General features: G+C 58.1%; 1 protein-coding gene across 1 annotated transcript in view; it reads right to left on the reverse strand.

Moving 5' to 3' along the window:
- Nucleotides 1-3,301: 3,301 nt before the first annotated feature.
- Nucleotides 3,302-22,174, reverse strand: part of LOC104053209 (voltage-dependent L-type calcium channel subunit alpha-1S-like) — a 35,816-nt gene continuing 16,943 nt past the window's right edge. Inside the window, exons 8-35 of the mRNA XM_064471719.1 lie at nucleotides 20,953-21,101; nucleotides 19,860-19,941; nucleotides 19,166-19,326; nucleotides 18,182-18,407; nucleotides 17,393-17,600; nucleotides 16,942-17,062; nucleotides 16,337-16,451; nucleotides 16,118-16,211; nucleotides 15,280-15,349; nucleotides 14,910-15,042; nucleotides 14,507-14,636; nucleotides 13,704-13,763; nucleotides 12,981-13,087; nucleotides 12,461-12,548; nucleotides 12,090-12,197; nucleotides 11,190-11,242; nucleotides 10,793-10,939; nucleotides 9,092-9,198; nucleotides 8,765-8,849; nucleotides 7,949-8,016; nucleotides 7,306-7,367; nucleotides 7,099-7,139; nucleotides 6,749-6,842; nucleotides 6,073-6,157; nucleotides 5,388-5,500; nucleotides 4,627-4,794; nucleotides 4,177-4,266; nucleotides 3,302-3,516 (exon numbers count right to left, since the gene is read on the reverse strand). Coding sequence (XP_064327789.1) covers nucleotides 3,385-3,516; nucleotides 4,177-4,266; nucleotides 4,627-4,794; nucleotides 5,388-5,500; nucleotides 6,073-6,157; nucleotides 6,749-6,842; nucleotides 7,099-7,139; nucleotides 7,306-7,367; nucleotides 7,949-8,016; nucleotides 8,765-8,849; nucleotides 9,092-9,198; nucleotides 10,793-10,939; nucleotides 11,190-11,242; nucleotides 12,090-12,197; nucleotides 12,461-12,548; nucleotides 12,981-13,087; nucleotides 13,704-13,763; nucleotides 14,507-14,636; nucleotides 14,910-15,042; nucleotides 15,280-15,349; nucleotides 16,118-16,211; nucleotides 16,337-16,451; nucleotides 16,942-17,062; nucleotides 17,393-17,600; nucleotides 18,182-18,407; nucleotides 19,166-19,326; nucleotides 19,860-19,941; nucleotides 20,953-21,101 — 3,097 coding nt within the window. The 3' untranslated portion in view covers nucleotides 3,302-3,384. The remainder of the gene's footprint in view (nucleotides 3,517-4,176; nucleotides 4,267-4,626; nucleotides 4,795-5,387; nucleotides 5,501-6,072; nucleotides 6,158-6,748; nucleotides 6,843-7,098; nucleotides 7,140-7,305; nucleotides 7,368-7,948; nucleotides 8,017-8,764; nucleotides 8,850-9,091; nucleotides 9,199-10,792; nucleotides 10,940-11,189; nucleotides 11,243-12,089; nucleotides 12,198-12,460; nucleotides 12,549-12,980; nucleotides 13,088-13,703; nucleotides 13,764-14,506; nucleotides 14,637-14,909; nucleotides 15,043-15,279; nucleotides 15,350-16,117; nucleotides 16,212-16,336; nucleotides 16,452-16,941; nucleotides 17,063-17,392; nucleotides 17,601-18,181; nucleotides 18,408-19,165; nucleotides 19,327-19,859; nucleotides 19,942-20,952; nucleotides 21,102-22,174) is intronic.

The raw sequence follows: 22,174 nt of genomic DNA on the forward strand, positions 1-22,174 counted from the left end.
TCCCATCTGGTATCACTGGCAGGGAGCAGGGGCCCGCACAGAGAGACAAGCCGCAGGATGGAATCGCGAGGGTCCTGCGATGGCGGCGCCCTTGCCAGCAGAGCTGGGCTGGGGATGGACCCACGGCCAGCGCTCACAGGACAGGCACTGGCCCCAGCGTGGGGAAGGAACGGGCTCCTGCCCCGCAGGTGCCGAATCCCTCCAGAAGGGCTTGTGGCAGTAGGACTCTGCCCCAACGCATTCCTGTGTTTAAGCACAAAGGTCCGTTGAATTTGCCTCAAGGGGCACAGGAAAAACTCCCACACGCTGGTCCCCCCTGTAGCTGGTTTTGAGGACACACACCGTTCCCGCCCCACTGGCTAGAGGCCCGGGCCCCCCCTGGGTCCAGTAGCAGCACTGGGACCCCCACTGGCTCCAGGACCTGACACCACAGAGCCCACGGTGCCCACACCCCTGCTCTCATTCCCGTTGCGGCCCCCAAATCCACGCACACTGCTCTTGGCAGCAGCTGACACTTAATCCTTGCAAAACAAATGCACGCACTCCCCTCCCCACAGCCCCCAAGAGAGTGAGTTACACGGAGCGAGCGTTAAGAGAGGATCTGTTACACTACTATTATTATTATTACTATGACTCGTATTATTATTAGGGTTTATTTCCGTATTCTTAGGAAGGTTAATGGGATCGCCAGGAGTGGTTAACACAATGGCCACGAGGTGACTGTCGGTACCTCCTGGAGCTTGTGCTTGCAAAGGACCCAAGGCCTTTGCCAGGCCAGGCCAAGGGCTCCCTTCCCCCGCCACTCCTCCACCAGTTTGCACAGTCCCACCCACCCCCTCCTACATCCCAGACCCTCCAGTCTGCATCCTGACTAAACCTGACCAGTTGCCAAGTCTGGCTTTGCCTGCAGCCCCTTGACAGCCCATCAGTCAGTGCCACTGCTGAGGTGTGGCCTCCTTACTGCCTCCCTCACCACTTGTGCTCAGGGCAGTGGCTCCGCACCTTCTTCCTGATGACTTCTTACTTTCCCTATTACCTGCTTCTGCATCTGGGCAGATGCCCTTAAAGGAACAGGCACTCTCTCCTTCCACGTGCCCCTACACGCACCACCAAGGAGGACAAACGGGACAGCGACAGGAGGGTCTCTGCAGAGACCCTGTGGAGGGGAGACCCCTTCCCCTGTGGCGCAGGACAGGAGGTGCAGCTGGAGACCACTCCCAGAGGAGCACTGGACCCACGGCAAGCCCCCCAGCCCCGGAGGGAGGGGATGGAAACTGGTGACTTCTGGCACAGGAGGAAGGCTCCTTTTGCTCCTGCAAAGCTGCGGGTACATGGGAAGCGCAGCCCCTGGAAAGAGGCGAGGAGGAGCCAGGCCCACCACGGAGACACGGGCGCCAGCTGAGCCTGAAGACCCATGGCACAGGACAGGCTGGGGGTGACTGTGCCGCAGAAGCAGCTTTGCTGAAAAGGACCTGGAGGCCTGGGATGGTTCTGGCTGAGAAGGGGTTAATTCTCTTCACTGCGGTGCCTGTGGCGGTCGGGGACCTTTCCAGCTTCCCGCGCTCTGCCGCATGGCGGGAGGCTGGGTGGGGCGGGGCCACGCCCGGGGCACCTGACCCCGACTGGCCAATGGCATGTTCATTCCTTACCACGTGACACCCCTCCCCCCCGGGTTTCGCGCCTCTCGTCGTTTTCCTTTCCATTGCATTTTTGTTGTTGCTGATTTTTTAATTTTAAATTACTAAACTGTTCTTATCCCAACCCACGAGCGTCACCCTTCTGATTCTCTCCCCCATCTACCGGTGGCAGAGTGAGCGAGCGACTGCGTGGGGCTGAGTTTCCGGCTAAACCACCACACCCTCACTTTCAGCATCCAAAATCCTCTTTTAACTCTCAAAGCCTCATTTTTATGTTCCAAACCTTCACTTTCAGGGTCCAAACTCCTCTGTTAAGGCACAAAGCCTCCTTTAGAGGTCCCAAACCCTCACTGTTAGGGTTCAAGCCTGTCTTTTTTACTGTCTAACCCTCATTTATATGTTGCAAATCCTCATGTTCAGGGCCTAAACCCGTTCTTTAAAGCTCAAAGCCTCATTTTTAGGTCGCAAACCCTCACTTTTAGATTGAATCCGATCTTTTAATCACCAAACCATCATTTTCTCATTCCAAACAGTGACGTTATAATACATATTATTTTAATATAGTAGTATTATAGTATTATATTTCAAAGTATAGATCGGCGACCAATGATTACAATATTCAGTTAACTGCTTCCTTGTGAGGGGATCGAACCCACCCCCAGCCCCCTTCCAATGCTTCAGTCAACGCCCTAGAGGTGACCTCTTTAAGACGGTGCCTTTAGACGATTCCCCACCCATATTAAATGTGACTTCCAAAACAACTATCTGATCCAAACATGCAAAAATAAATCCATATTCTGATAACCACGCCAAAATTCAGAGACCAGTCAAGACAAGTGGCCAAAGTGGGGACTCAAACCCCATTCAGTGGGACTCTAACCCGCTTGGTCAGCTTCGGGGACTCGAAGCCCTTTCCAAACCGGGCAGGGGACTCGGACCCCCCCAACAAGAAAACATCCTTGGCAAAATTCTTCTTCTCTTAATAACTGACCAAAAGAGCTATGACAAGCACCCGTACTTCAAACCCAATTAGCACTACAATTTCCCATTAAACCAGCTTTCCCCTCCTGCGCGGGCAGCCCTGTGGCTGGTACGTGAGGCATTCACGCCAGCAAGCGCCTCATTCCTTGACCTCGCCGGGCCTCGAAGCCAGCGGCGGGACTCGAACCCGCGGCCCTGGCTGGCGCTCCGGGCGCGCCCGTAGCAACGTGCTCGTCCGCTGGCACGCGGCCGCAGCGGGGCGGGGCCAGAGAAGGGGCGCTGCGGTGGTTGGCGGGGGGCCCTGCCTGTCCCCGCCTGGCGGGCGCCATTGGCTGAGAAGCCGGGAAGAGGGTGGGCGGGCGCCTGGGGGAGCTCCTGCAGAGCCCGCGCGGGCCGGCGGGCGGGGCCAGCCTCCCTCTTGTGAACTGAAGCCGGGCCCTTCGGCCTGCCCTGGGCTGGGGCCGCTTGCGGAGCCTCCGGGGGCGGCGGGAGGAGCGCTGACAGGCTGGGCCTCCCCTCTCTAGGTTCAGTCTTGGCAATGCTTCCCATCTTCCTCGTTTTTAAGAAAAAAATTGCATACAAGCTCTAACATTTTCCACACGCTCCCGAATTCCCCTCCCGCAGTGTGGAACGTCTTGAGCACCCCGCTTTGGAGACAAATCTTCTACAGTTCTACAGCCATCTCAATTGCCACATCTTTTAGATTTATTTGTTCTTCCTCCCCTTCTTCTTCTTTCTCATGTTGGACTTTTTTTCCTCTCTGGTTTCACCTGGGGCTCTCTGGTTGCGCCATCTTCCCATGAACCTGCACTCGATAAATGCAGGTGTACGCTGGGTTTCCCCAGTTGCTCTCCACAAGCAGTTTGACAGACGGAAAGGCTCTGGGAAGCGGCGCGTTCTGTGAAGAAGAGTGGGAAAAGGAAACGGGGGTGTTAAGAGCGGCAGTGCCATCACCCCGTCTTTGCACGCCGGCCCGGCTGGGGCTCGGTCTCCCTTCCCTCCGCCCCTTCCCGCTGCCCCTTGCTCTGTGCTGACAGTGAGGCCGGGGAGGCGCCCCTGCGCGTGGGGCACCTGGTGTGCAACCCCGCCGAGCTGCCGCTGCCTGCTGTGCCTGCTCTCCCCCTGGCAGGCGTGAGAGCGCCGCGGGAGAAGGGCCGTGCTGTGGTGGGAGGAGAGGACACTGTCCAGCCTGCCAGCAGGCCGCAGCATGGAGCGACGCTGCTGCCCGACGCCTCTCGCCACCAGGCCGCCCTGTTTCTCCACGGCACAAAGACGCTGCTTGCGTGGAGTGGGCGCGTGTGCAGCTGCCTCTGCTGAAGGCACCGGGCGCAGCCAGGGATCTCTCGGGACTCGTGCTCCTACGGGCCTGACCCTGCCCTTGCTACCCTCTTGCTACCACCACCGCGTGCTACTCAGCCCTCCCAAGCCCGCAGGTCTCTCTCTCGTGACGGTGGCCCGGGCCCCTCTGCCCAGGGAGAAAGCACGTGCCCTTCCTCCATGGACCTCCAGGCAAACCTGCTGTGCTCCCTGGCATCTCGTCCCCGTGCGTGGAGCGTACCTTCAGAGGGAAGGTCTGAATAGACTCTTTTGCCACGTCGTACGTGAACGTCCCAAGGAGAGTTTCCTCTTCTCCGTCCGCATCCACTCCCTCAGGGGCAAAGCACAAGGAGAGCCGCTCAGAGTCATCCCGACAGAGAGGCAAGGTACGCGCTGGCTCAGCCCTGTTATCCACCCACCCTCTCCTGGGGCTCGAGCAGCAGCCTAGCACCGGCTATGGCGGAGCTCAGTCTCCGCTTTGAGATTTGGTCAAGAACCCAGAGGTGCTTGGCCAGAACAAACCTCAAGAGGGATGAAACCTCTCGAGCCCCTGAAGCGTCCCGCGAGGGCACTGCAGTGCTCGCGAGAGATCAGGACACAAGCCCCAGAAGATGCACAAAAGCAAGCAGGGCCCTGTCCTGGCTTTGCCCCAGGGCCAGATGCCCGCCAGAAGCGCCCAGCAGAGACTTACAAAGACAGCGACGTCTCTGGGGGCGCTGAGGACGGTCCCAGATGGAGACACGTCTTTGGAGATGTGCTGCACAGTTATGGCAGTCAGATGGACTCGTGCTGGCAACCTGATGACCACCTGGCCCTGATGCCCTTGGAAAGGCCAGCAGTTTCCTGGGGAAACATCCGCCTGCAACCAGAACGCGACAGCAATGAAGTGTGAGAGAGCACTGGGGCCAACACCACTGCCCACGTAGCTCGAAGCATAGGCGCCGGCGTGTCTGTGGGGCCTATTTCAGCTTGAAAATGAGGCGCCTGTGAGGAAGTGGAGAGAAGCAGGAGGCCCCCTGCCCTGCCTGACAAAGGGGGTCTCGGTATTAGGGAGCAGAGGAGAAGAGCGGTTACGAAAGCATCCTAGTCAGGCCCGTGCAGAAACACGTCCCTGCCCAGCGGCTCTGCAGGGCACCCGCCACCTCCCGCCTCCCGCCCGCAAAAAGGCACCGTTAGGGGTGAGTGTGGAACCAGGGTCGCCAGGGAGGAAGGCTTTCACCCAGCTGTGGCAGAGGACTGCGGGCAAGATGCAGCAGTTCACCTCTGTTCACCTCCCCAGGGCAACCACGGATCTCTAGCAAGCCCAGCCCTGTGTGAGAGCTTTGGTGTCCGGAACCTGAGCAGCACGGTGGGCTTGACCAGTACCACTGGCCTGAGGGGAGAGCCCCTGAGGTCAGTCCCCAACTTCTCGGGAAGGAAGGACACCTTCCCTGAAGATTTCTGCTACGATACCTGCAAAATAGTCTCAGGAGGCTTGGCAGCGCGGAAGAACCATAAAACCCTGCAGCCCCAATTCTCTTGGCAGTCGTAGGTCTCGGAAGTTCTCTGCGTGTCAATGGTGGCACCTGTAAGGAAGGGAGAGCAGATGACTGCTAGAGGCCGCAGACTAGGAGGGAGCTGGTGCTCAGGCAGTATTTGTGACGCCGCCGTCCAGCTCCACGTCTGTCAGTCCTGTCCTCATCACCACACTGGGGGCGGGGGGGTGCCCAGCTGCACAGAGCAATGACGGCAGCCCCATCCCTGGTGAGTGCTTCTCCCACAGCACCACGAGGAGAAGGTGGGAGGGCTCTGGGAGCCTGCAGGCGCCCACGAGCATGACAGCAGACCAAAGCTGAGGGCTCGGAGCATGAGCAGCAAAGGACAGCCCAGCCATTCCCTTTGCAAATGCAGCGCAGAGGAGCAGAGCCCCTCCATCAGCACAGGAAGACGTGCGGGGGCAGCGCCAGGGGCACCTGTGTGGAGGCCGAGGGCTTGAGTGGGAGGGAGTCTGAGCGACCCGCTCTGCCACAGCCTTGCTCTTGGACCCCGTGAAGGATTTAAGCTGCCCCATTTTGGAGAGCAGCGCCTGGAGCACGGGCTGCTTTGGGGAGTGCTAGGGGCAAGCGCAGGGCAAGGACTGGGCTGCTTGTGTCCATACCAGAGCTTTCCAGGGCCCAGTCAGACATCTCGATGTAGGCACCCAAAGCCTTCTTGGACGCTGCCTGGTTCACTTCCTGAGCTTCCTGGGAACGCCAGAAATCAACACAGAAAAGGACCACATCAGCAGGCAGTGCAGCGTGGCTCCTAGCGCCCGCAGAGGCAAAGGGTCAGTGTCAGGAAGGCAAGGCAAGGCAAGCCTTGTCCACAGAGCTGCAAGACTCTCTGCTGCTGGCGTGAGCCGTGAGGACTAGGAAGATTATTATCTGTGGCCATAGCCACGGCCATGACCCCAAGGTGTGCTGATGTGGGTCCCCACACCACCGTCCACACCCTCTGTGCTCTCCATGTCAGCTGGGAGAGAGGCTCAGGCCCTGTAAGCCATGGCTGGCGCTGTACGTGTGCCTGGGTCCCACCACTGCCTCAGGAGCCCGCTCAGAGGAGCCAGAGGCACCGGCGCGCCTAGGAAAGGCTCTCAGGAGTCCTCTGCTGCCTGAAGCGGCCTTGTTACACTGGGGCTGGAGAGGGGCCTGTGCAGTGCAGAAGCTCACCCAGCAAGCCCCTGGGGCAAAGGCTGGGTTGCTGCAGTCAGCAGTCTGACCCCACCAAGAACCCTGAAGAAAATGTCCTCAGGGGTTCTGCCCAGCCAAGCCTCCCTCCCCAAAATGCAGGATCACCTTCAAACTGCGGATCTGTGCCCTCAGCTGAGCCACCTCCTCCAGCAGAGAGCGTGTCTTTTGGGTTTCCTCCGCCACCAAAACGGGCAAGTTCCTGCACGACAGGAAAGCCGATCCGGTCAGAGAGTGGCCCATCGCCTCTGGGGAGCGTCTGAGCTCAGCAAGAGGAGAGAGAGACACGTGTGCTTCCCCTGCTTTGCCAGTGCTTCCCTTCCGCACCAGGCTGAGCAAAAGGCAAAGGCAGGAGGGAAGTACGGGAGCCCTGGCTGTTAGGAAAGTGAGCGCAGGTAGCACGAGGTCGGCTGACGCTTCTGCACAGAACCAGTTCCAGCTCAGGAAACCTCTCTTACCACAGCATCTTCAGGTTTGCCGACGACACGCGTGTCAGCTCCTGGCAGGGAAAAATGGTCCATTATGGCATTCACTACCAGAGTTGCCGGGGCTTCCCAGGAGAGGCTTCCCTAGGAAGGCACAAGCTGCCGCTTCTTTGGGTCAGCCTGCGTGGCAGCAGCGCAGCCTCTGATTCCTCCAGCCACTGCCAGCAACGAGTCACTGACCTCTATCAGTCCCTTTGCCTGCGTTGTCCACACCGGCAGCGAGGTCGCGCAGTAAGCACCAGCTGCAATTCACATCACCGAGAGACAGCTATTTTAGCGGAGTTGCTAGCCATCCCTGCAGCTGCGTTGCCTCCTGCCTGGTGCCCTGGGGCTGGGCAGCAGGTGAGCCGAGGAGGTGGGGAACGTGGGGTGCAGAGAGAGGACGCGCCTCTGACCGGGAGCCATCAGCCCAGGCTGGAGGGGACTGCGTAGCCGTGGCCTTCAGGTGTGCTCGGTGCCCCAGAGCTACTCCCCATTTCCCCTCACTGCTTCGGTGAGCACCGAGGCTGGGCTGCATGGGCTAGGAGAGGTACCTCTCCATGGGTCCCCCTGCACGGCCCCTCCCGTCTGGGAATCCCCAGCTCAGGCTTGCAAAGAGCTACGCCCTTCTCTCGCAGACTTGCAGACTAAGCAAGCCATTTGGCCCAGTGGCCAGAGCAGCAGCACGGCTGGGAGGCTACCAGTCTTACCGGTAGTCCAAATGCCAGTGCCAGTCAAGGACCTCCTCAGGACGCACCCGCACCACGGGCGTTTCACACATACTGGCCCAAAAGGAAAGCTGGCATCCAGCACAGCCAGGCTGTGTTTGCTCATGAAAACTCACCCAGAGCCACTGGGAGCCACAGGAAGACGACTTTCAAGAACCTCTTGCTCTGCGGGCCCATCTTTTGCCTGGAAAAGAGGGAGTCCTGTGGCTGTCAGTGCTGCAAGTCTTGGGCAAACCCCCTCACCCGTGGATTTCCCTCTTCAGGCCCTAAAGCCATTGCTTTGCAAGCCTGCTACTGACAGAGAGCTGACAGATTGGCGCCCAGCACAAACACGATTTCTGTCCACGCCGTTCAACGCTGCCGGCAGATCTTCCCCAAACGAAGGGCTCCAGGAGCACCTTCCGAAAGGGAATGAAAATCGTGCAGGGAAGTAGAGAGGTTGAGCAGATGAGGACTGCTTTTCAGTAGTCCTTCTGGTGTGGACCTTGCTCCCTCTCTTTGGCTGAGAGAGCAGGCCTGTTCTCACTTGCAGGCACACACATTGCTCTTAGGGGTGTTTCTCCGCGCAGCTGGGAAGCGCAGGGGCCTTGTCTGGCTTTCCTCCCAGACCTGTGTGGTCTCTTGCCAGAGCTGGGGAAGACCCTTGCCCTGCGGAGGCTTGGCTGTGCTCCTGAGCTTCTGGCTACACGGCGGTTTGTCCTACCACAGCTCTGGGAGGGTTCTGGGGCTCCGGTAAATGCGTGGGAGTGGGGCTGCCGAGGGGCTTTGCTCTTGGCTCTCCCCGAGAACGGGCACCGCACAAGCTTTGGTGCACGAGCGGGAGCCCCGGGCTGCTGGGTGGGGAACACCCTCTGCTCTCCCCCTTGCTTGGGGGAAGGGACATCCCCCTTCTCCCCCCGCCCCCCACCACGGCAGAAACAGGTAGTACGTACCTGGCAAAGATGCGTGTGCTCAGCAGGTGTCTCCACAGGGAGACAAGGGCACCTGCCAGATGCCAAGCCAGGCTGAGGACCGCCCCTGGGCAAAAAAGCCAGAGAAAAGTTAGGCCTGTCTCTTGAGGTCTCTTCTCTAGGATGCCCAGCCACACGTGTTTGAGCTCCCTGCGGGAAGGCGGGCACCCAGTCCTACGCACTCCCTCCCTCCCTGGGGCAGCCTGCACTTCTCCTGCCCCTCGTGACATTTGGCCAGAGCTCTGGCACAGCGCAGCTCTCCAAGTTCACCCCAGGGGACTTCACAGCAAGCAGCAGTGCTGAGCTTACTTGCAATTCCTGTGGCCTTGCTGCGCCACTTGGCAGGCCCTTGCGTGGCAGAGCAGGGAGCCGAGGTGGAAGGGACCATCACCAGCTCCACCTCCACGCACGGGTTCCTGTGGGAGGAAAAAGACAAATGCCGGTTGCCCACCATCCCCACGCCACGGGAGCCGAGGCGGGCAGGAGCAGCCTGAGCAGAGGCCCTCGACAGAGGACGGGCTGTCCCAGCAGCAGCGAGAGAGGGCAGCACAGCCGGGCTACTTCCAGGCCCTCGTCCCTCTCCTTTCCCCATCCTTTGCTTCACAGGCCTGCAGTGGGAGAAGAGGAAGCAAGCTGGCTGCAGCAGTCCCCGCCTCGGGACGCCCACCCGGCAGGACAGCCCTATTCTGAGCCTGTCACTCCCTGCTCCCTGGCACCAACTGCCCCTTCGCAGACACCTCTCGGTGGCTGTTTGGGGAGAGGGCACAGGCTGCTGTCCCCCATCGTGGGCCACCCCCCTCCTCCCTGGTCACTGGCGTTCTCCCGACCCCTCTCCTCCCCACACAGCTGCCCCACCTCAGCCAGGCAGGACCCCGCCTCAGCATCCCAAGGGGGGGCAGTGTCAGGTCCCAGGGGCTTGGCCTCCCTGTGCAGCAACATCTCCCTGCGCAGCAGGGCTGGGCTCTGGACCCTGCAGCATGAGGCTACCCCCTCCCCAAAGGCCCCTGCTGCACACTGGCTTCTGACGCCACTGACTATATTGGGCCACTGCCCTGCTCCCCCCCACAACCTGACGCCCCAGGCAGGAGCAGCCCACTTCGTACCCGCTGGCCTGGCAGCAGCTCGGCCCCGCTGCCTCCCCTGCCAGCTCTTGTCTGGCATTAATCCCAACGGAGCCTTTGGAGGCCCCTTGGTGTCTTCCCTGGGGGGCCTTTCTCCTCGCCATCTCTGGGCCAAGGCAGGCTCCCCGCTCAGCTCTTCCCCCTCAGCCCCAGCAAGCGTGGCCTGCCCAGGCAAAACCAGCTCCAGCAGCAGCCACGCGCCGCCTCTCAGCAGGAGCGCACCTGCCCGGGCAACAGCCACACGCATCTGTGGGCTCCTGCCCCACGCGCCACAGGGCTGTGCGGGTGGCCAGCTCTGAGCTCACAGTGGCGGCTCTGACGTCACACTGGGGCTCCCCAGGGCTGAGCCGGGAGGGGCAGAGCGGCTGCTGCCGTCCCAGGCGCTGGGAGCCCGTGCCTGCGGGCGCGCTGAACCCTGCCACGCTCCCGTGCCAGGCGGCTGCCTGGCCTGGCCTGGCCTGCCGGGCAGGGTTCCATCTCTCCTGGGCACCCCCGGGAAACCAGGAAGGGTGCTGGAAAGGGGGCTTTGCTCTTGCCCCACGAGACAGCCGCTTCCAGCAGCGGTTCTCCTCTCGGAACCCTTTTGTGGGCCAAGAAGAAAAAGGGCCAGTAGACCAGAATGTGCTGTCAGGCGCCCAGCGGTACATCTGGTTAACAAGGACTGTTTGTTTCCTTGCCCCTGCTGGTTCTGCCTGGGACATCCCAAATCCAACAAAAGTGGGACAAGGCTGCTGATGACCTTGTCAGCTCCACAGCCACTGCCAGGATGGCTAGCCCTGCTTTCAGCCTGGGCAGCTCTTCCTTCTTTACCGTGGTAAAGGCCTGTGGCAGTGACCTGCTCCCAGCACAGACCAGTCCCTCAGCAGGCCCCGTGCTCCACCAGACTCACTCTGGCCAGCCCTCGAAGGTGGAGACAGTGAAAAGCGACATCATGGCTGAGAAGACGTTGTCGAAGTGGAAGTTGCTGTGCAACCAGACACGCTTCTGTAGCTCAGTCTGTGTGGGGTCCCCGTCCACGTAGCTGATGAAATAACCCCTGCGGCAGAAGCGATGCAGTGGTCACCAGGCAGGGCCACCGTCAGCCCACCCGCTGCCGCACTGGCCCAGGGCTCCTTGGTCCCTGGGAGTGGGAGATTGCCCTGTGCTTGTTTCTGATTTGGTGAGGGAGAACAGCATGAGGCCTCGGCTCCACTTTCTGGATGCAGCATCCCCATGCAGGAACACAAATGGCCCCCTCCCATCCCTGGCCACTGCTCTGCTGGGGCTGAGCTGCAGACAGCTCTTACCTGCACTCCTTCTCCGTCACCTTGGATGGATCTGTGCATCTATAGAACTTGCCCTGCATTTACCAGAGATCAGAAGAGGCTACGATTTTGCTGTGACTTGAGAAGCCCTGGGGAGTTCTGACTTTTTCACAGCCCACAGTCAGTCCCTACGCTGCCTCTGTGCCAACTCTGGCCCCTGCCTCTCACCACCGCTGGCTTCCCTGCTTTGCATGCCAATGCAACCCAGTTCACAGGGTGTTGCAGGAGCCATGGCAGACCTTGGGGTCAATCCCAGGCTGAGACAAGTAAATGTTGCCTAGTGTTGGGAACAAATCTTCCAGAGCCCTGAGCTGAGACCTACCTAGTTCATCCTATCTGGGAGCCAACTATTTGGAAAATAGGGAAGAAAGCGGTAACCCTAGAATTAACTAAAAATTAAGGTATGCTGACAAGTCTGCTCAGTCTGCAGGGTGTCCTGAAAGCTCTCCCCATGCCAGCCGGGAATTTAAGCTCAATTATTAGAACAAAGCTGAGCTCAGCCAGAGCCAGCTCTGCCTTGGAACAGCCAAGGCCCCGAGAGCAAGAGCGGTGCTGTGAAAAAAGGAAACAGTTTGCATCCAAAGCGCAGGGGAAGTCAGAAGCACTTGCTGCCTTCAAAAGGGGAAACTGAGGCACTAAGTGGGCTGAGGCAGCCAGACCCCTTACATGTGCTGTCTGGACCTGACAGTATCCTGGGTGTTTCCTGCCCTCCTCCCACTGCAGGGTCTTCTGCCAGGAGGTCTAGTGCAGGCAGGTCTTCTTGCGGAGCACAGATAGTACAGCCTGTGCTGACCTCAACACTGGGAGACACCATCCCCAAGGGCTATGTCTAGGATACACCTGAGCAGAACATCTCTCCTGCCCTCCTTAGACACGTCTCACCTTGAAGAGCTGGACCCCGATGCAGGCAAACATGAACTGCAGCAACGTTGTGACGACCACAACGTTACCGATAGTCTTGATGGCCACGAACACGCACTGGACCACGTGCTGCAGAGGTCGATGATAGTGCACACATGAGCGTGCCTGCTGCAAGCCCCTGCTGCGTGTCCCACACCCTATCACCGCACAGATGGGCCCCAGGAAGAGCGGAAGCCTGCTGCGAGCAGTGGGATGGGGCGGACCCCTTCCACGGATGGGGAGTGGGAATTGGTTTCCTGGCACCGCAAACCCCACAGGGCATGATTCATGCCACATAACCTCTCATGAGGACTCCCACGGACCGAGGACCCTAGCCTCAGGCTCCCTCTTACCTTCAGCCCCTTTGCCCTGTTAATGGCTCGCAGAGGCCTCAGTACCCTCAGCACCCGGAGAATCTTCACCACTGAGATGGCACTGGACCTGAGGAGGAAGGTAGAGCTGCGATGGGGCGGTTCCCCTGCCCAGGCCAGCCTGGCACAGCCCCACCAAGCAGCCATGGAGGCCAGGCCGGGACCAGGGGGTGAGGCGCAAGGGATGGCAGAGACACGCGTAAATCACTAAGCCACCACCCCACATAAGGCCAAGGGACACAGGCAGCTGGAGAAAGCAGCTCCAAGTTGAATTCCTACCCAGATCTTCCCTTTTGACACTCAAGAAGTTTGCCTCCCTGCCTCCCAGTTGTCCGTGCCCTGTCCCCCTAAGCATGACCTCATGGACACTAACACATGGGCTAATGTCCAGCCCGTGGGCTGGCTGCTCCTGCTCTATCCAGCACAGAGAGCTGCAGCACCCCAGCTGCCCTGCCAGGCTAAACAGGCCAGTGCCCACCCTGCGAAGTGTGGAGGTGCTTACTCGATTCCCATGGAGATGAGGGAGACAGCGACCACCAGCAAATCGAGGATATTGAAAGAGTTCCTGCAGAAGGAGCCTTTGTGCAGGAAAGCACCATAGGCTGTCATCTGGGGAGCAGAAGGAGTTAGGAGAGAGGCCAGGCAGGGCTTGGGGACATGGTCCCTCCACAGCCCTGGGGCGGACAAGGCATGAGGGGCTTCTCACAGCTCCATGGCCTGAGCGCCCTATCCTGCTCAGGCCTCTGCCTCTGCGGCCAGGCAGGAAGCTGAATCCTCTATACCGTACTGGCCGGAGACAAAACACTTCCCAGTCATTCAGAGGTCATAAAGAGGAGAAGAGTAAAGAGCCTTGGAGCGGGAGCAACATGCAGCAGCTGCTTGAATTACTGTTTTACTCCACAGACTTCCATTGCTTCCTCTTTCTCAAAGTTTTTGTTAAGGGCATGTCAGAACTGAAATGCTGGTGCCATGGCCCATCTGTCCCTGTGCCACAGCACAGCTGACTTGGCTGCCTGACCTCACTGGAGGGGACACGTGGCCGCTGGGGCAGGTGATGCACCACCTAGACTGCATGAACTCTGGGGACGCGAGGATCAGCCAGCACGTTCGCCTCACTGGGACCTCAAGCTTGTGCTGAAAGAGCATGAATGCCCATGGCCAGACCAGTCTATACCCATGTGCTGGGTCACGCACACAGCCAGGACCACGGGGCAGAGGGACTCACCTTCAAGATTTTTTCAACTGTGAAGACAGAGGTGAAACCAATGTCAAAGTATCCAAGAATCTGGGGACAGAAGCACCAGAGCCAGATGAGATTTGGGTGACATGAAATGCTCCAGTGTGTTCAAACAACCTGGCACTGTGGTTTTGCCCCCACTCTGTGGACTGGGGAGCCCATCTAGCTCAACAGAGCCTGCAAACCCAGTGCCAAGAAGAATCCTGAACTTTCCTCAGCTTTGCTGATTCTCCCCAGCGCCTGACCCAGCCTGCAGCCTGCGACCACGCTCTCCGTTTCCAAGTGAGCGAGGCTTGACCTGATTCACTCGAAAGCATCTGATGCCCCAAAACAATGAGTGCCCTGGGAAGACCCCCCAGTCCCTGCCAGACACTGCACGGGTGCAGAACCATTTGTGCCTTGTGTGGCTAGACCTGTGGCTCCCACTGCTCCATGCCAGCAGCATTTCAGGGTGCTGCACACACCAGCGGTCCAGACTGGAATCTCACACGACATCCCTATCCCCAGTAAGCCTTGAACCAAGGTAATCTCGCACTCCCTGTCAGGTGGATCTCTTCACCCAGAAGTAAACCGAGACATGGAGGAGTAAAAACTTGTCCCAGCTGTGCCCTGAACGGACAACAGAACCAGGCTCTCCTCCCAGAGTGTATTGCCCTCGCAGAGGCAGGCGTGAAATCACAGCTACCTGCCTAGGCAAGACATCTGGCAAGCGGATCTCTGCCTACCAGGGAGCTGGGTGTCTCCATGAGGTCTCCCCCACCCATCCCAGCCCTTCACAGCTACTTGGGCACCTGGTTGCGGAAGGACTCGGCCCGGATGGGATCCTCAGCTGCCAGCGAGATGCTGCTGAGCAGAATGAAGAGCAGAATGAAGTTGGTGAACCAGGTGGCATTGACAATTCTGTGGCACAGCATCCGAAACCTGCCAGGGACAGAAACGGCATGAGATGTTGTGAGGGGCCAGAGGGCCATGGGAGCCTGGAAGAGGGTTATGGCTAAACCTTGAGGACAGGAAGGCCCAAGGCATGAAGGGCTGTCTGTGCCAGCCCTTCCACAGAGAAGACCTTTCCCAGTGAGCTGGCTCCCTTCAGAGCCAGCTGTTACACACCAGCAGGACCCCACTGGGAAGGGTTGGTGCCAGAAGTACCTGGGCCAGGCCTGGCTCCACAAGGCAGGGAGAAGGGTCAGTGCCTACTTATTGGTTGGGCTGAAGATGAAGAAGGAGCTGGCTTCAGGCATGGGCACGGCCTTCTCTTTCAGCTGTAGTTCTGCGAGTGGACGTGGCCGAGGACTCAGGGGGATTTCAGGCTCATCTTCCTCATCATCACCTGCAGGGTGGCCACGAGGAGGGAAAAGGAAAGAACCCCCCAGAGACAGAGAGGGAATGTGACCTTATGGACAATCCTCTGATCCTGTGATCCTTATTTGGCATCTGTGCCAGAAGGACCTCAGTACCCCGAGGCAGGCAGAGGGTCACCACATCCTTTGCTCCTCACACAGCCAGGGTGCTGGAACCGTCCCTCCCTAGTGCCTCCCCAGCTTTCCCTGACAGGGACACATCTTACCTGGGAAGTCTGCAGAAGGGTAGGGGTCTTTGATCTCATTGACATTGGATTCAAATTCGTCCACTTTCAACTGAAACAAGGGAGAGACAGAGAGGAGGACATGCAACCGCCTGTGCCAGTATTGCTGCCAAACGTTGCATGTTGGCCAGACCCTGTCATCTTGGAAGTCATGTGGGCAAGCAGCGTCTCTGCATTTGCCCTGTACAGCACCCAGCACATGGAGTCCTGGCAGGGTGAGGGGAAACACCTCAGGGATGCTGCAATCTGAGCAAAGAGCAATACCGAGAGGATGGGACAGGGGAATGTGTGCTGGCCAAGAACCTGGGGCCAGGCACCTATACCATGGGTGGAATAAGACATGGGGTGACTCCTGGGTGAGTTCCCATGGGCATCTCTGGAAAATGAACAGGGAAGTAGCTGCTGGCCAGATGCTTATAAGAGGCAGCTCAGCGCACAGTCAGCACAGCTGTATAGAGGGTTTTGCATTCAGGGGCTGCTGGTGTGGACGTAACGGAGGTATGGGGTGCTGCTGACCTGCTCTGCTCCCCTCCACACTGGTGTGCACCAGTGCCCGTCTCAACCACTGACAACTGGCTGTGGCCAAGGAAATGAGTCAGAGGAAGAGAATCCCCAGCAATGGACCTTTTTTACCAGGCAACATGTCCTGCCTGGGCCCAGAGAACCCCCATCACCAGAGGATGCTAGAGTGAGGAGCGATTCTGGCCCAGAAGAGTCCAGACGCAGGCTGGCTCCAGGCCTTTGTCAGTTCTGGATGGGGGGAGGAGGAGCCTGGTCCCCCACCAGGAGCTCCCCAAGGCTCAGCCCCACCAGCACTGACCTTGGCTGTTGTGGGAATCCCTTCTCCCTTCATTTTCTGCTCAAGCTTCTTTGCCAGCATCTGCTTGTCATCTTCAGATTTCTCTGGGTAACCTCTGAATGGAGAGGAGGGGAGAGCAGGAACTGAACTCTGGGCAGGGTCACGGGTAATGCCGTTCTGTGCCCTTGCACCAAAGCACCTGATCTGGGAGCTCCTGCTGCCAGGGACGGCAGCACTCACCTGGACATCTTCCGCCGCTTGCGTTCCTCTGCTTTGGCCTTCTGGGCTAAGGTCAGGCTCTCGGCCTCAGCCAGGTTATCAACTGCAATGGCCAGGAAGACATTGAGGAGGATATCTGGAGGGACAGCGCTAAGGGCATTAACTCTGTTCATGTTTGGAGGATGTGGCCAGAGCTGCCCATGGTCTCCAGGGTGCCCTGAGAAACCTTCCTGGAGTTGAGCCCTTGAGACAACCCTGGCTGGTGATCCCTAACCCTGCACCCACCCTTGCGAGTACCGAGCTCTGGGCTGGCCGCCCTCTCTCTGCCTTAGCTCAGTCCATCCAGCTCAGTCCTGTTACTGCATCGACCGATGGCTGAATCTATGCCTGACAGTCATCCAGACCTGCCCCGTGGGGTGCTTTCCTCCAGACCCCGGACCTCAGCCACTACCAGTGCCAGCCCCGAAGCCTGTGGTACGATCCCCTGCTGTTCAGGACTGAAAAGCTTAAGGCAAGCACTGAAAAGCTTAAGGAGGCTCCCCTTCCCTCCCTGCATAGCCCCATTTAGCTGATGCTATGGGGCTGGGTACAGGGAGCCTGGGCCTGGCTTCGCAGGCAGAGGATACAGTTCCCACAAACAAAGAGGATGATAAAGTAGATGCAGACCAGCATGCCGGGAAAGGATGGGCCCCCGTAGGCCATGATCCCATCGTACATGATTGAATTCCAGTCCTCTCCAGTCAGGATCTGTGATCAGAGCACAAACAGGGACCCAAGAGCCCCTGCAGCAGAGCACGGCAGAAGCCCACAGCTCAATCCTGCCCTCGCGGCTCCAGCCCCAAACCCTCACGGCCCCTAGAGCCCCCTGGCCAAAACCCACCTCCCTGCTCCAGCCCTGCACCTGCACTAGTGTTCGTGACCCCCGTTGCACTTACCTGCTCCTGCCTCAAAGCCATATCACCTCTCACAGCCCCACATCCCTCTGAGCCCCAGCTCGTGCCAGGAGACCCACAGCGCAGGCGAGACTCCCCGCACGCCGTCCCCCAGCCCCCTGCTGCACTTCCCACAGCCCCATACCTGGAACACACTGATGAGGGCCTGGGGGAAGTTGTCGAACGTGCTGCGCCGCACTTCCATGTCCTCAAAGTCAAACTTGCCCCCAAAAAGCTGCATGCCCAGCAGTGCAAAGACAATGATGAAGAGGAAGAGGAGGAGGAGCAGCGAGGCAATGGAGCGGACTGAGTTGAGCAGGGAGGCCACCAGGTTGCTCAGGGACGTCCAATACCTGGGGAGAAGAAAGTCAGGAGTGTGTGGGAGGTGAAGGGAGGGTGAAGGCTGTGGGCAGCATCAGGTAGGGGTAGGTAGGTGCAGGGAACAGACTGTCTGGTCCAGGGGAACGTGCCAGCAACCCAGCAACGGGGGCTCTGAACCAGCACCGCTCACAGGCTGGGCACTTGGACTGCTCCAGGCAGGCCCCAGGAGGTAGAAATGAAGATCCAGGAGTGGTGTGACAGGCAAGACACCCTGCTGCCTGCACGGGGCACCAGCAGGCAGGATGGGGAAGGGGCATGAGCACACAGCAGGTTGGTGCCGGAAAGAGAAACCGGGAGTACTGGCCCACAGCACCTCTGTTTACAACACCCCGGAACCCAGAGCAAGAGAGGGACCCCAGGAGACTTCCAGCAAGCCCTGCTCTGTCCCCCTTACCATCCCAGACCATGTCCTGGAGACAGAAATCCCCAGCTTGGCCTTGTTTCTCCATCCAGGAGAAACCAGCTCTGCTCACGCTGCAGCCCTCCCCAGGGACACGGCCAGGGATGCCTAGGGACCGCAAGCCCCCAGTACCCACAGAGCTCCGTCCCCAACCTGGTGATCTTGAAGATGCGGAGGAGACGGATGCAACGCAGCACGGAGATGCCCAGGGGTGACAGGCTGCCGAGCTCCACCAGGATGGCCTCCAAGATCCCCGCGCACACCACAAAGCAGTCGAAGCGGTTGAAGAGCGACATGAAGTACTGGCGCAGGCCCAGTGCGTACATCTTCAGCAGCATCTCAGCCACAAAGAGTGCTAGCAGCACCCAGTTGGCATTGTCTGGGGTGGGAGATCCAGTCCATCAGAGCATGGACCTCTTAATCTCAGCACGGCACAGCAGGAGGGGAAGGAGGGCAGTGCTGCTCACCTCCCTTCTCTGCCCACCACCGAGCACTGAGCTGCAGCTGCAGCAAATGCTGTTTTTCAGGGAGCATCACAGGAGAGGAAGATGAGGAGAAGGGTGATGTGCAACTGTGTGCTTGTACGTGTGAGAGTGCGGCTGTACTGTGCGTGTGACTCCATGCAGTGCGTGCATGTATACGGTGCATAGCTGTACTCCGTGTGTCTGCGGGTAGTGTGGCTGCACGCATAAATACGTGTGGCTGTACCGCGTGAGTGCAGGCAATGTGCGTTTGTGTGCGCTATGCACGTTCAGGTGTGAATGTACACACTCTACCTCTGTTCACCGTGCTCACCCATGTGCCTAAGAATCTATATGCTGTGCTTATATTATTATCATCATTATTATTTTTATATATAATAATAAACATGATTTATTATTATACACACGTACTATGTACATAATAACAAAAACTGTATGCACCACACGCTCAGTGTGCAGCTGTGTGACAGTGCAGTGGGGATGGTGTACACACACTTGTGTGCAGGCTGTGTTTGTGTGCGTGAGCAAGCCTGCATGTGTCTAACAGCTCCGGCACCATGTCTGTGTGGCTGCGCACGCACAGTAAGCGTTCACGCATGTCTCCAGGGCAGCAAGGTGTCCCGGGCCCTCCTGCTCCCTCAGCCTCTTTGCTCACCTTGCACCCGTGTCAGCCATTCTGGCTGGAAGTGGTGCTCAGAAGCGATGGAGAGGGTGTTCAGGGCCACCAGCAGGATGACAAGCCAGTAGAAGAACTTGGACTTCACCACGTCCCTGCACTTCCTACGAAACATTCGGTTCCAACGCCTCCACTGACGGCTGGAGAGATGGCCAAAGGGTCAGCAGAGCCAGCCAGTGGGTCCTGCCCGGCCCAGGGCTGTGCCTGCAGACTGCAGAGCAAAGCCACCCCTGCTCCCTGCTCCCTGCTCCAGGGGCCTTTCCTGGAAAGGGCTGAGGAACGTAACCCTGCCCCTGCCGCTTGGTGCATTCACTCAGGCGTTGCTGTTCACAAACCCCTCCTGGCTCCTTTTTGGCCTACAGTCACCTCTGGCTGGCTGCTACAGGCCCAGCTCCTAAAGCACAAGACATGCTGCGTGGGCCACGAGAGGATGCTCGGAGCCTCGTCCCAAAGTGAAGGGGTTGTTCACCTTGACGTGGCTTTTTGCCAGCACCAGAGCAAAATTCCCTGTTTGCTGCCCGCAATGTTTGCACCTCCTCCTCAGCACACAGCCCCTGGCTCTCCCCCAGAAACCAGTGGCTGACAAGAAAGCCTGGCCCAGCCAGGACGGCAAGTGAGAGACTGGGCAAGCCCACGTGCAGAGCAGCAGATGGTTCAGCCAGTACATACTCACAAGTAGAGAATCCACTTGTTCATGCCTTCAATTTCATACAAGCTCTCCGTCTCTGACCCTCCTTCATCCGATGGCATCATACCTATGGAGGGGACAAGATCCTGGGCTTTCCTTGGAGCCCTTGGGAGGAACATGTGGGAGGGAACCTCTCCCTGGAGCACATCGTGAAGAGCTTCCCCATCAGAGATGGAATCAAGAAATGCCACCCCAGGGAGAGAGCAGTGAGAGGTTGGGCAGAAGGTTTTAAGTGTCAGGTGCAAACCAAGTAGGAGGCACCAGGAACACCTGCCCTGCAGCAAGAGCAGCAGCAACCCAGAGAGGCAGCCTGAACAGACAGCGGTGTGCACGTAGGCTCCCCCAGCGCAAGGCACTCCCAGCACGGAGGAAACTGGGGTCAGTTGTGACCTGAGCAAATGCTGAACCGCAGGAGGTTTGTAAGAGCACTGCTCACAGGTGTGGAAGAGGCGTTTTGTCTTTCCACTGTTTCCCAAGGCTCTTTGCACACATGTATCGGCTCAGCTTGAGGCATCAAAAGTTATTTCACTGGGCAGGGTGGCCTAGCACATACAGCGGCTCAGTGGCAGAGCATCCCAGGCCTTGCTGAGCCTTTGGCTAGACGCTTGCATATTCGCCTCCCTCCCTGAGCCACTTCTCATCCCTCAAAACGGTCAAACAATGGCAAGAAATTCATGCATCTGTCAGTGTGCGAGCTAGTAACCCTGCACTCTGCCCCTACACACAAAAGTGCACGTTCCTCATGGATTCTCACGGCCATTTCAAATGTATTTTGCCAAAGGAGTCCTAGGCCTTGCTAGCAGTCTGCAAATTTTAAAGACAGTGGTTGAGGTGGAGATTTAGCATGAGGGCCAAGTTACAGCTAGTTTGGGTGAGAGTCAATAAAATGATTCAGGAAAGAAAAAAAAAAAGAGGAAGGTAGCTGTTCTGCAGAAGTCAAAGCTTTTTGTTTCATAGGTTTCCAAGCAAAAGAAGTCTTTGTGACTTCTCCAAAGGTCTCCACCCTGCCTCTCTAGGATGCTCAGTGTTAGGAACCCAACCCTGATACTAAGGGTCTTTGACCAAGCAGAGCTGGTACCTTCTCCCCTGGTCCGGTCACTGTCCATGACCTCCGCGTGGGTGATCCAGTCCATGTAGCCCTTCAGATCCTCCTCCAGCTGCTGCTTCTCCCTCAGCTTCTGAAACGTGCCCCGTGACTTGGCCTTCTCACGCTCTTTGGTGAACTCGCTGGGACAAGGCAAGCAGCAGAGTGAGACTCAGGAGGGGGATGGCGCAGGGGTCAGGTGCCACAGCCCTGTGCCAGGCCAGTCCTTGTAGAAAGACAAAAGCCTGAAATACCTTATCACTCAGTGCTACCACTAGATTGCTCCAGTGAATTTCTTCTTTCTTGGCCCTGTTCCGTGACGCAAGACCATGGGGACCATCCCCCGATGCCTGATGGCAGGCAGGGTTTCTTCCCCACCACTGGCTGCTCACTGGGAGCTCCTTGCTGCAGGGTGCTGTGGTTGGACAGGCCAACTAACACCAGAAGTTGGAGGCTGTGGGAGTTCTCTAGCCCTGCTAAGGATCAGGGCAAGTGGGGTCTCACCCATCTGAGGGGCAGAAGGCTGACCCAGCCTCTGCAGCTCTCCCTGTGGGGCAGGTGAGCTCCTCACATGGCAAGCGAACAGGACACTCTTTTCACGGTAACATGGAAAAGACAGGTCTGCCAGTGCAGGGGGTCCCGCTCTTCTCAGTCTTTTTTAATGAATTTCTTTTCTCTCCTGGTATCTGGCTGGACTGTAGATCTGCTGCCCAGCCAGTCTGGCGTTGCCATGTGTTCGTAATAGGTCTCAGGCATTATAACAATAATTAGACATACTGAGCCTCAGGAATTGTCAGGCCTTGTCTGGATTTTCCTTACCTCAAGCATATTTTAGCTATATTTGCAAAAATATTTCAGAAACTTTTGCTGTGCCTGCAACTCACTCTACGATCAGATGACTACAGTCCTGCTGTTACTTCAGCCAACTTCATGCAAGGGTCGGGTGCCTGTGAGCTGTCTCGCGGTTTTGAGCTTGTTCTAGTTATATTAATACCCAGTTTGGTTTAACCTTGTGCAGGTGTATGGTTCTCGCCACAGAAGGCGGCTAACAAATCCAAGTAATACAGGGTATAACTAACCCTGTGAACCAACAGAGACGATGAGTGTGAGCCACTTCACACGCACAGGACTGAAACATATAAAAACCACCCTGAGCCTACACAGAACTGAGGAGAAAAGCTACCCTCACTCACCAGAACAACGCACGCTTCCCAGC

Source organism: Phalacrocorax carbo, chromosome 23 (assembly GCF_963921805.1).
Source record: "Phalacrocorax carbo chromosome 23, bPhaCar2.1, whole genome shotgun sequence".
NCBI classification, from domain to species: Eukaryota; Metazoa; Chordata; class Aves; order Suliformes; family Phalacrocoracidae; genus Phalacrocorax; species Phalacrocorax carbo.